Source organism: Primulina eburnea, chromosome 9 (genome assembly GCF_022965805.1).
Source record: "Primulina eburnea isolate SZY01 chromosome 9, ASM2296580v1, whole genome shotgun sequence".
In the NCBI taxonomy this organism is placed as follows: Eukaryota; Viridiplantae; Streptophyta; class Magnoliopsida; order Lamiales; family Gesneriaceae; genus Primulina; species Primulina eburnea.
The window spans coordinates 33,749,868-33,762,739 of NC_133109.1; the positions used below are offsets into that span (position 1 = coordinate 33,749,868).

Consider the following 12,872-nt stretch of genomic DNA (forward strand, 5'->3'; position numbering starts at 1 on the left):
CAATCGATACGTGGTGCTCGAAGCCAAGATAATGAGTTCAATTTTTATTGATTGTAAGTAGTGCAATTATTGGGAGAGAGATTGTTGGTTACAATAATTGTCTCTACTGAGCAGAACAATCGATACGTTGTGCTAACTGTTATATAATTTAGAATATTTGAGTTATATTGTTATCACCAACTATAGCTTCTTTTGATATAACAACAAATATATATATATATATATATATATATATATATATATATATATATATACACACACCTAAATCATTGGATTTGCGTGTTATTTTAAAAGTATCTCAACAAAAAGTGGGCTTGAAAAGACAGTATGAAATTCGAAGGACCTGAAATGGATCATTATTGTTTTCACGAAAAGTATATATACATATATATAATATTTTTAAAATAAAATGCAAATCCAATTATTTTGGTAACTAAAAGTATCTCAACAAAAAGTGGGCTTGAAAAGACAGTATGAAATTCGAAGGACCTGAAATTGATAATTATTGTTTTCACGAAACGTACTTAGATGAATTAATTAATTGAAGTAGAGAAATAAGTCGATATTCTCGTGTGTTGAAGGTGTCACGGACGCACCATGAGAGGTTTTCTATGTTTTTTCGAGAGAGGTCCTATAAATTATAAATGCATCTCTCTAAGAGGACGACACTATTTTAAGAGCGAGGATGTCATAATTTTTTTTCATATTATTAAGATTAGAATTTTGATCTAACTCAATCCTCAAAAGCTAGCTCAATGAGCGAGGATTGTCCAAGCCCATATATACAACTCCCAGGTTATTTATTTAACCGATGTGGGGCAATTAACACACTCATCTCAAGCTCAGGAATGAACATCTAGAGCATGAAATTTACAAATGGCTCATAGGCAGTCCAACACATAATTGTGGAAACTGAGCTCTGATATCATGTTAAGATTGGAACTTTGACCTAACTCAACGCCAAAAGCTAGCTCAAGGGGCGAGGATTGTCCAAATCCATATATACAACTCCCAAGTTATTTATCTAACTGATGTGGGACAATTAACACATATGCACATAAATGAGATTTTTGAACTCAAGATTTCTTGGTAAAATATCTTTAGGGAGGATGTGATATTGTGTGAAGTTATGCATATCAAATTTTGCTCATATCTGAATTTCATGAATTAATTTTAAGTATGTCTTTTGTGCGACAGTCTCACGAATCTTTATCTGTTAGACGGGTCAACCCTACTCATATTCACAATAAAAAGTAACACTCTTAACATAAAAAATAATATTTTTTCATGGATGACCCAAATAAGAGACATGTCTCACAAAATACGACCCGTGAAACCGTCTCACACAACTTTTTGTCATTAATTTTATGTATTTGTTGTACGCAAATAAGAGACGGGTTAGTTAAAAATTATTGCTTTGGTCAATTTTTTTAAAAAGTTATCGATCTTTGTTTGACGTTTTGTATCCATGACATTCCTTGAAAAACTTATAATATGATGATAACTAAAAACTGGAAAGAAAAATTATAAAATTCAAATTCGTATAGAGTTATTTGTTAATTTTTATCAATGAAGAAACTATGTGAATAGAAATTTGTATTTTCGTCATCTTTACTTACACTACAAGAAATTTCTTAATCAACAACACACATACAACAGCGTTGTTAAAAAACTTTTGACAACGATTTTTGTGAAAACCATTGTCGTAGAGCCTTGGGGGTCAAAAACAATAGCTTTTAGGGTCAATGACAACTATTCTATAAAATCGTTGTCTTTGAGCGTTTATGACAACGGTTTTATGAACCGTTGTCTATTAGCTTGTCTTTTTGGACAATCGACAACGGTTTTCTAAAACTGTTGTTGATTGGTGTGTTGTTTGAAACATTTTAGCGACGGTTTCGTTAAAATCGTCGCTACTATTAGCGACGGTTTTTGCCAAACAGTCTCTATTTTAAAATGACGACGGTTTTTCTATCAACCGTAGCTAAATTTAGCGACGGTTAAAATTAGACCCGTCGCATTTTTTCACGTAGCGACGGTTCTACTTAAACCATCGAGTTTTAGTATAACCGTCGCGAAATATAGCGACGGGTATTAGTCAAACCGTCGTCAAAATTCAAAATTTGAAAATACCGTCATAATTCGCGACGGTATTACTAAAACCGTCGCAAAATTTCTCTATAAATACCATTATTTTCGATCCATTTTCCCCACCTACCTCACAACACTTAAAATTTTTCTCTATTATACAATTTTGCCATTTCACAACACTTAAAATTTTTATCCCTTACACGATTTTAGTTTCTATTTAGCATTAAATTTTCGCTATAATTTGTGGTAAATTTTTAAGTGTTAGTTAAGAGCAAGAATATTGTTTGTATAATAAGATCTTTTTTAAATATATTTTACCTAAAATATTAGCGACGAAAATCATGGAGAAACCGTCGCTAATTTTAGCGACGATGTTGCATAAATCCGTCGCATATTTTAAATACGACGGTTTTTACAAAACCATCGCAAATTGTTGCTACAACTTTTTGTCTTTGAGCGAAGGGGCTTTAACAACAGTTCACAAGATATTCTAACCCTTTGCCATTTTTAAACATCATATCTAGTTTTAAAGTAGTCAAAATCAATGATTATTTTTAAAATATTTCAAACAACCTATATTTTATTTTATATATATATATAAATTATATTATATTAAAATATGTGAATTTATATTATATCTACTATTATACACAACGTATGCATTGGTCAAAAACAAGAAACTTGGGCAAGTTGTCAAATAACAACAAGGGATATCAAATAGCATTTTGTATTTATTTCCATACCGTAGACTTTGAATTTGGCTAACATAGTTGACCGACTTTAAAAAATTTGTGCAAGAGATCCCCACAATATACTGGGATTCGGAATATATACGCAAGGCTCGTCCACGGCTTTGAAAGGTACGTATTTTACATATTTTATTAGAATATTTTTGAATCTCACAAATGATTTTAAAAACAATAACTTTTTATTTCGATTACGATGAATCTGAAATTTTGTTTTTTTAATACAAGTTTGGGAAGATTACAGATCGATTTTAGATATCAGTTATTCTGACATAAAGTGAGACCAATAGAACTAAACCTCGATATCATGTAAATGAAAATTTACACATCTCTTCTATTTATAGATTCATACATCATAGCACATGGGTGTTTGATGATAGTTTGAACTATTATTAAAGAACGAGACGTGACTAAAATTGTGGTGATTACTAAGTCAAAATTATGAATTGATATGAATCCTATTTATGATGTGTGAATTAGAGGCCATGACGCAGAAAATTAATGAATCAATGACTACTAAAATATGACAATATATTTAAAATTAATGATAATTTTTTTATGGAGTTGGGAAAATTTTTAACGTAAAATTTATTTGGAAAAAACTTAGATTACGGATCGATTTTAGATATCAGTTATTCTGACCTAAAGTGAAATCAATAGAACTAAACCTCGATCTCACGTAAATGAACACTTACACATTTCTTCTATGGATAGATTCATACGATCATACCACATGGGTGTTTGATGATAGTTTGGACTATTATTGAAGAACGAGACATGACTAAAATTGTGTTGATTATTAAGTCAAAATTATGAATTGATATGAATCATATTTATGATGTGTGAATTAGAGACCATGACGCAGAAAATTAATGAATCTATGACCACTAATATATGACAATATATTTAAAATTAATAAGAATTTTTTTATGGAGTTCAGAAAATTTTAAAGGTAAAATCTATTAGGCAAAAACTTGTGTGAGACGGTTTTACAGGTCATATTTTGTGATACAAATATCTTATTTGGCTCATCCATGAAAAAATATTATCTTTTATACTAAGGTATTGTTTGGTACATGGGATAATGGTGAGATTGATAAATAATCCTCCTTATCTCATGTTTGGTACCTTTTTAAAAAGCCCAGGATAATATCATGAGCCCTTGATAAATAAATTTTGAGAAGGATAAAACATCCTTTGTAAGAGGTATGATAATTTTAATGTAATGATAAAATACATTACAAATGACTTAATTACTCTCAATTTAAATGCATTTAAGTTAATGTTAATTGTTTATTAAATACATATATATATATATATATATATACACACAAATATATAGATACACATATACACACACACAAATATATATATATATATACACACATGTATATATGTGTGTGTATCTATATATATATATATATATATATATATATATATATATATATATATATATATATATATATATATATATATATATTATAACGTAATTTAGGAATTGAGATATTAATTACAAGATCTTTATAACAATGAAATATAAGTTTTTGTGATAGTGTTAATTTTGTCATTACAATTCAATATATAAATTTAATCACTTTTGTTAAAATCATACCAAACATTCCACATATTATCTTATCATTATGTTTATCCTTGATTTATCCTTATACTATATCAATTACTTATCATATCATATATATGTATCAAACTGTACCTAAGAATATTACTTTTTATTATGAATATTGGTAAGATTGACTCGTCTTACGGATAAAGATTCGTGAAACTGTCTTACAAGAGAACCTATCTATGACCGAGAACCTAGACCGTGTTTTGTGTTAGCTGGGACGCTTGAGTTGATTTTGCATCACGTGAGAAAGCTGAGAATATTCGAGCCTTAATTAATTAAAACACCGCTTTCGTGTTTTGAAAAATGTAGTGTGGATACAGCGGCTGTTGTTTGATTATACTGGATATAATAGTTCCACATAACTTACTAAAAAAAAATTCAAAATATAGTTTCTTTTAGACAAATTGTAATATAATATCATAATATAAAGTATATTTTCATGAATCGAGTCCTGTCGAAAATCAATAAGATCGAGCTATATATTTAATAAAGCAAGAGTAAAATAAAAGTATTTAATTTTTTACTCACTTTTAAATCAAATAAAGATGTCAAAATCATATCATACCACCCCATAGGATGTTGTAAATTAGATTTATATTTAATATTTCCCAATCACGCCTCCCCTTCTACGGAGGAGAATATAAGTCCAAAAGTTCCCACTCACACACAGCCAACCAGAATCAAGTTGGAAGCTTTATCTTTTTCTACAATTGGTCCGTCGATTTTTTTATATAATCTATCTTGTTACATTTTTCTTATAATTTAATGTGAATAGTAACTAAATCACGTACACCTAGTGGCTACTATAAAGCGTTCAATATCCCCCATCTCCCCCGCTAATTATTTCCATAGGTTCGAGAATTTTTCCGTTGAATCAAAATAATATTACACTGGTTATTCACTAATGCTATTTATTTTGAAGTCATTGATATTTCGTTATGTATTGGTATATTTGGCCAGGGTTCGATGAGAATAATAATAAACCGATTACGTCTTCTTGTTTCATCCATTTTTCTAAAATATGTTACTTATGATCGTCTAAGCGATGGACGGTCACTCACCACCTTGATTTACACAAAGAAGAATTTTTTTGATTGTTTTACATTAATAGATCGCCTAGGTCGATATATATATTAAATTATTTATCTATCAAATCTTTCATGTTTTGTAATATAACTTAATAAATGTGAATTTGGATAGAATGAAAAGAAGATATATGTTATGAATTTTGAGTTTGAAGTTGAAAGAAAATTGTGGAAGAAATATAAAAATAAACAAAAAGAATTAGACATTAGATTTAGAACTATGATATGCTGTTAAGCGACGGATGACCACATGTCTATCATTTTTTAAGACACCGATTTCATCAAACATTTTAATCAAATTTCAAGAATGATTAAAATAAAAAAATCACTATATTATCAATATATATGTGTGTGGTTTTAGGCCAATATAATTTATTAACGTTATACATAATTTATTATCTTATTGACTAGCCAAACAATATTTTTTCAGTAATTAAATATATATATACACACACATATATATAAATTCAATAGTTCAATAAATCGAATCCTAGCTCTCAGCAGATAATTATCTTACATTATCTTCTATAGTCCCTCGCGATGGGAACTTTAGAAGCAGACATGGATCCCGCCCACCTCTCCATCGCCGCCGCCAACAACCACCACAATGTTGAAATTCACACCAGCGAAGAGGACGAACAGTCCCCAATCGAAGAAGTTCGGCTAACCGTACCCATCTACGACGACCCAACACTTCCGGTATGGACCTTCCGGATGTGGTTTCTGGGTCTGATATCGTGCGCCCTTCTCTCCTTCCTCAACCAGTTCTTCGCTTACCGGACGGAGCCTCTGGTGATCACGCAGATTTCAGTTCAGGTGGCGGTGCTGCCCATCGGGCATTTCATGGCGGCGGTTCTGCCGAAGACCAAGTTCAGGATACCCGGATTCGGGTCGAGACTGTTCTCGCTTAACCCGAGGCCGTTCAACATGAAGGAACACGTTCTCATTTCCATATTCGCTAATGCCGGGGCCGGTTTCGGGAACGGATCGGCGTACGCAGTCGGGATTGTGACTATTATCAAAGCTTTCTACGGCCGGAGCATCTCTTTCGTCGCCGGTTGGTTGCTTATTATCACAACTCAGGTACTAACATTTCTCTGATTTCGTACAAATCCACCATTTAGTGCAGTGAAATTTTATATGAGAAAATGTTTTCCAAAATTGGGTTAATTCAAACAATTATTACTCTTTTTAAGTAGCTCAGTCCTTGTTTTCCGTTTTATATCCAATCAACACAAACAAATATAAGCTTCATATAAACATATTCATACAAGAGCGAAAGCTCCGGTTTGGTTTGTATGAGTTGTTTATAAAAATCTCGGCCCTATTTAATCTATATATATATATATATATATATATATATATCTAAATATATAATTTCTCTTGATTATTTTTAATAATTCTTCATTATATGTTATCACTTTTTATGTGAAACAAATTGATTACGAAGAATGTCAAATTTTTTTATTAAAAAAATAAAAAAATCAAACTCATAATCAATAATATATTCTTCTTCCTTTTTATATGAAAATATATTGATTGAGAATTATTTCAAATAGTTTTTTTTAACAAAATTTTTTTAGATATTACATCAGATTCAGACTCAATGAATGATATATACATTTTTCTTTATATGAAATAAAATAATTGAAAAATATGTTAAATAATTTTTTTAAAAAATAAAAAATTCTAGATATGACATATTCTAGATATTACATCATGGGGGGATTCTAGACATGACATATTCTTATTTTTTTGCGTGTTGTGTCGATTTAACCTTATTTTTTAAAAATTAAATATATATTTCTAGAAATTTTATGTGTCTATTTTAAGCTAAAGTACAATACTGTTTCATCATCAAAGATTCAATACATTTATGAAAAAAGAAATATATATATATATATATATATATGTGCGTGCGTGTGTGTGTGTATATATATATATATATATATATATATTTATATATATTTCTCCAAATTTCTGATAAATATGCTAGTTTGTAGGTTTTAGGCTATGGTTGGGCTGGGCTTCTGAGAAAGTATGTGGTTGATCCGGCTCACATGTGGTGGCCCAGTACTCTCGTTCAAGTGTCGCTTTTCCGGTAAGTTTTCTCTTACTCCACGCTAATTATAATCAGTTGTTTTTTGGGGTGATATTTGTGTGTGACTAAGTCAATTTGATTTTAGATTAATATAAAAATTAATAATTTTTTATAAATTAAACACGTAAGAATGTTATGTTATTATTAAATGTTTCATTTATCTTAAGAAACAAGATTTTTTTTATATATTAAACATATTTATTTTCGTAAACTATGTTGTATTTATATATAGTTTTTCATTTAATAATAATTATTAAGTCTACAGATTTTGACTTCAGCTCAGTAACAACTTGTTACTCCATTAAGTACGCTTTTAATTTGTCCATTGGAAAATCACTTAATTAATAATTAATAAATACAGTTGTCTCTAAGATTTGGTTAATTGGAGACCCTTAAATTCCGGGTAGATCTAGGACAAAATTAACGGTCACTAAAGTATCTTATGAGATCCTATTTATGTGAGCAATATCCTCACTTCATTTCAACGGATAAGATCTTGTCACACATACAATTTTTTAAAAAAAGTGGGTCCTATGTATACATGAATAAATCTTGACCATCCATCCTATTTAGGGTTTTTTTTACTCTGATTAACTATTTTTTTTAAAAAAAAATGATTGACCAGGATTATTTTACAAATTTCCCCACCTATATATAGGCGACAAATGCAATATTAATAAAATTAATTAATTAAGATTGACAAAAACTTATGTGAGACGATCTCACGGGTATTATTTGTGAGACGGATCTCTTATTTGGGTCACCCATAAAAGAATATTACTTTTTATGCTAAAAGCACTATTTTTTATTGTGAATATGAGTATTGTTGACCCGTCTCACATATTATGATCCATGAGACCGTCTTACATGAGACTCACTCATTAAGATTATATAGATATTTCGTCTATAAATGATCTTATATTCAACTAGTTGGTTGTGGATAAATCCTTTTTTTTAAACAATAAAGTATTGGGAAACTATATCTACAAATTTAATAAGCTATATAAATTAAAAAATCGACGTGATATTAATTTTATGTTCACAAAACTATACAAATTACATAAACTACTAGGTATACATTATTTTTTTAGATATCATTTATTCGGAAATAATAAATAAATAAATAAATAAAGTAAAAACTTGTGTGAGACGGTCTCACGGGTCGTATTTATGAGACAGATCTTTTATTTGGGTCACCTATGAAAAAATATTACGTTTTATGCTAAGAGTATTACTTTCTATTGTGAATATGGGTAGGGTTGACCCGTCTCACACATTATGATCCGTGAGACGGTCTCACAATCGACTTTCATTTCTAGTATCTGGTTTATTATTTAATTAGTCAACAATTTTACATGACAGTTTATGCACATATGATTAGGGATGTAAACGATCCAAACCAAACCAAACCAAACCAAACAGTATCAGGCTTGAGCTTGACTCGTTTAAAATTGTTTTTGGCTCGAGCTCGATTTGAACTTCTATTATCAGGCTCGAGCTCGGTTTGTCTTGAAATTACTAAGCTCGATAAAAGCTCGAGCTCGGCTCGTTAAAGCTCGTTTATTATGTTAATCAAGCCGAGCTCGAGCTTGATTCATTAATAGCTCGTTCACAATGTTTAACAAGCCTGGTTTGAGCTCGACTAATTTTTGAGCTCATAAAGCATATAATTGAGCTCGAGTTTAAGCTTGATTCGAGCATGTTAAAAATTAAATATATCTATCATTTAATTTTAAATCAGACATAAAAATGTAAATTCATTAGTAATAACCAAAACGACAAAAATAACAACTTAAAAAAAACAAAAAACTCGGTATATTATTGAACATAAAAAAAAAATCAAAAACTTGTGTGAGACGGTCTCACGGGTCGTATTTGTGAGACGGATCTTTTATTTGGGTCACCCATGAAAAAGTATTACTTTTTATGCTAAGAGTATTACTTTTTATTGTGAATATGAGTACGGTTGACCCGTCTCACAGATTATGATCCGTGAGACGGTCTCACATGAGACTTACTCGGTTTGGCAAAAACTTGTGTGAGACGGTCTCACGGATCGTAATTGTGAGACGGATCTCTTATTTGGGTCACTCATGAAAAAGTATTACTTTTTATGCTAAAAGTATTACTTTTTATGGTGAATATGGGTAGGGATGACCCGTCTCACAGATTGAGATCCGTGAGACGGTCTCACATGAGACCTACTCTTTTGGTTTTTGGCACGAAAAATTGTAGATTGAGTTTTTGGGATAAAAATTAAATTAATAAAGGATTTTTGAATATACACTTTTTTTATTGGGTTTTCAATGATAGCGAGTTGTGACTCGTACCGCGGGCACACAGAATCTGTGAGCTGGGTAGAAAAAATGTTAACTTTCATTTGTCAACTTACCTAAATTTCGAGGTGATCCAAGATTTCTTGAATCGCCCAATATCTCCCAAAATCCTAGTTTCTTTAGCTTATTTCATGTAAAATTAGATCCATTCATCAGTGAAACAAAGAACTCACGTGGAAGAAATGATAATATGATACTGTAACATGCAATGCTGATTGCTGCATTGGCACTAAAAAGATCAAGAATCTGCTTCAAACCTGTCATTATTACTTAATCTTCAACCCTCTTGGTAGGACTAGAATGTAGCCTGCAAGATCGATCGGTTAAGCATCGGTCATGGTTGGATGTGAGGGCTGTCTTTAAACCGAATGAGTGGAGCCTTAAATTCAACATTCTGAACAGCGATGAAGATTAGATATTAAATCTTTCTAACCTTCATTATCCGTTACGAATCTTGAACTTACACATTTCTGGTCCCATTTAAAAACATGAGGAGTTGCTGTGGTGTCCATGAGAAAAAAATCTGATGTATCATTTTTAAAAAATCACGAATATTTGGATCTGCGCGTGTCTACTGTACTGCTGCAAACCACTAGTTCCTTCCTGTATTCCGCTCTGATTTTCTTCACATATCTGAGTTCAAAGTCATTTAACTAACAAGAGCTTCTCAACTTTCCAGGGCCTTGCATGAAAAAGACGAGGAACGCATGTCACGGGCGAAGTTCTTCCTTATCGTACTAATCTGCAGCTTTTCGTGGTACGTGGTCCCGGGATACCTCTTCCCAACTCTCTCAACCATTTCATGGATCTGTTGGATATTTTCAAAATCCGTTACAGCACAACAGATTGGATCTGGGATGAGGGGACTTGGCCTTGGTGCTGTAACATTAGACTGGACAGTTGTAGCATCGTTCCTGTTTAGCCCTCTAATCTCCCCCTTCTTTTCGATAATGAACATCTTTGCGGGCTATACATTGATAATCTACGTAGCACTCCCTGTGGCTTACTGGGGGTTCGACTTATACGGTGCACGGAAATTTCCTATTTTCTCATCACACTTGTTCACAGCACAGGGTCAGAAGTATAACATACCAGCTATAGTTAACGACAAGTTCGAGTTGGATGTGAATAGTTACGAACAGCAAGGACGGATACATCTCAGCATGTTCTTCGCCCTGACTTATGGGTTTGGTTTTGCTACGATTGCATCAACTCTTACTCACGTCGCCTGTTTCTACGGAAGGTATGTTTAATTTTATGCATCTTTTTCGTCCAGTTGCTGCATCGGTTCATGCAATACGTTTTTAAGAACGGATTAACTGTGCTATGCAGGGAAATATACGCAAGATTTCGTGCTTCCTATAAGCAAAAAGAGGATATTCACACGAGGCTTATGAAGAGATACCAAGATATACCTTCGTGGTGGTTTTATGTGTTATTGGCAGGGACAATTGGAACAGCTTTAATTCTTTGTATCTTTCTGAAAGACCAAGTTCAATTACCATGGTGGGGTCTCCTCTTAGCTTGTGTCTTGGCCTTTGTTTTCACGCTTCCAATTAGCATAATCACAGCCACAACCAATCAGGTAACTTGAAACTAAATTATGAAGCCTTCTTTTAGATACTAGCTAGAACATGTAGTTGTGCTACTGTGAGCGCAGATAGAAACAGAAAAAGAATCCTGATACTATAAAATCCAAGTTTTTTTTATCGTTCTAGTTAAATTCGTGTTGAAACTAATATGTTTTATTTGCAGACGCCTGGTTTGAATATCATCACGGAGTACATCCTGGGTATCATATATCCCGGAAGACCAATTGCTAACGTCTGCTTCAAAACCTATGGCTACATGAGCATGCAACAAGCTGTGTCTTTCCTCAGCGATTTTAAGCTCGGTCACTACATGAAGATCCCTCCAAGATCGATGTTCATCGTTCAGGTAAGTTTAAGTGTTCATTCAAAAAGATACGATTTTATCACATGAGGATAATTATTTACCAACATTTTGTAATGGCTCCACTAGTTCATAGGAACACTCGTTGCTGGCTCAGTCAACGTAAGCGTTGCTTGGTGGCTACTTACCTCGATAAAGAACATATGCCACGACGATCTACTTCCACCGGGCAGTCCATGGACATGCCCTGGTGATCGTGTTTTCTTCGATGCGTCAGTCATATGGGGTTTAGTAGGGCCAAAACGAATCTTTGGCAGACTCGGAGACTACAGTTCTATGAACTGGTTCTTTCTTGGAGGCGCGATAGGACCAATAATTGTTTGGCTCTTCCACAAGGCGTTCCCAAAAAAGTCTTGGATTCCGCTCGTTAACTTACCAGTCCTTCTAGGAGCGACAGCTTATATGCCACCAGCAACACCAGTAAATTACAATTCATGGATCATTGTCGGCACCATTTTCAACTTCTTTATTTTTCGGTACCGTAAGAAGTGGTGGCAGAGGTATAATTATATCTTTTCCGCGGCTATGGACGCTGGCGTTGCATTCATGGCGGTGTTTCTGTACTTTTCACTGGGAATAGAAAACATAGGATTAATCTGGTGGGGTGCCGAAGGCGAACACTGCCCGCTGGCGACATGCCCGACAGCTAAAGGCATATCAGTTGATGGCTGCCCAGTTCACTAAATTGTAACCATCATTGTACTTCACTAGAATTTTACACTATTTTGCTCCAAGAATGAATCTTCTTCCACGTTTCTGTATGTATCCTCAAGGATTAAATGGCGGTAATCAATGCGGCCATGGCTGATACAAAGAAAACTCTGTATCTACATTCTCTTTATAGATGTTTAATCTTTTATGTATGGCTGTTGGCAATCATAAAAGTGTATTATGTGGTATGAGTTGTAATATAAAAATGGAATATGTGTGTTCGAT

General features: G+C 32.6%; 1 protein-coding gene across 1 annotated transcript; it reads left to right on the top strand.

Annotated features, from left to right (window-relative positions):
• The first annotated feature begins 6,024 nt into the window (after nucleotides 1–6,024).
• On the top strand, nucleotides 6,025–12,799 carry LOC140841919 (oligopeptide transporter 4). The gene is made up of 6 exons (XM_073209652.1): nucleotides 6,025–6,629; nucleotides 7,550–7,647; nucleotides 10,663–11,226; nucleotides 11,316–11,568; nucleotides 11,739–11,921; nucleotides 12,006–12,799. Exons 1-6 carry the CDS (start codon nucleotides 6,087–6,089, stop codon nucleotides 12,618–12,620), a joined length of 2,256 nt encoding a protein of 751 aa, XP_073065753.1. The 5' UTR covers nucleotides 6,025–6,086; the 3' UTR covers nucleotides 12,621–12,799.
• Nucleotides 12,800–12,872: the final 73 nt, after the last annotated feature.

Coding starts and splice junctions, on each gene's coding strand:
- LOC140841919 (XM_073209652.1), top strand. CDS start 6,087: ATGGGAACTTTAGAAGCAGACATGGATCCCGCCCACCTCTCCATCGCC. Junction 6,630..7,549: donor TGCTTATTATCACAACTCAG/GTACTAACATTT, acceptor GCTAGTTTGTAG/GTTTTAGGCTATGGTTGGGC. Junction 7,648..10,662: donor GTTCAAGTGTCGCTTTTCCG/GTAAGTTTTCTC, acceptor TCAACTTTCCAG/GGCCTTGCATGAAAAAGACG.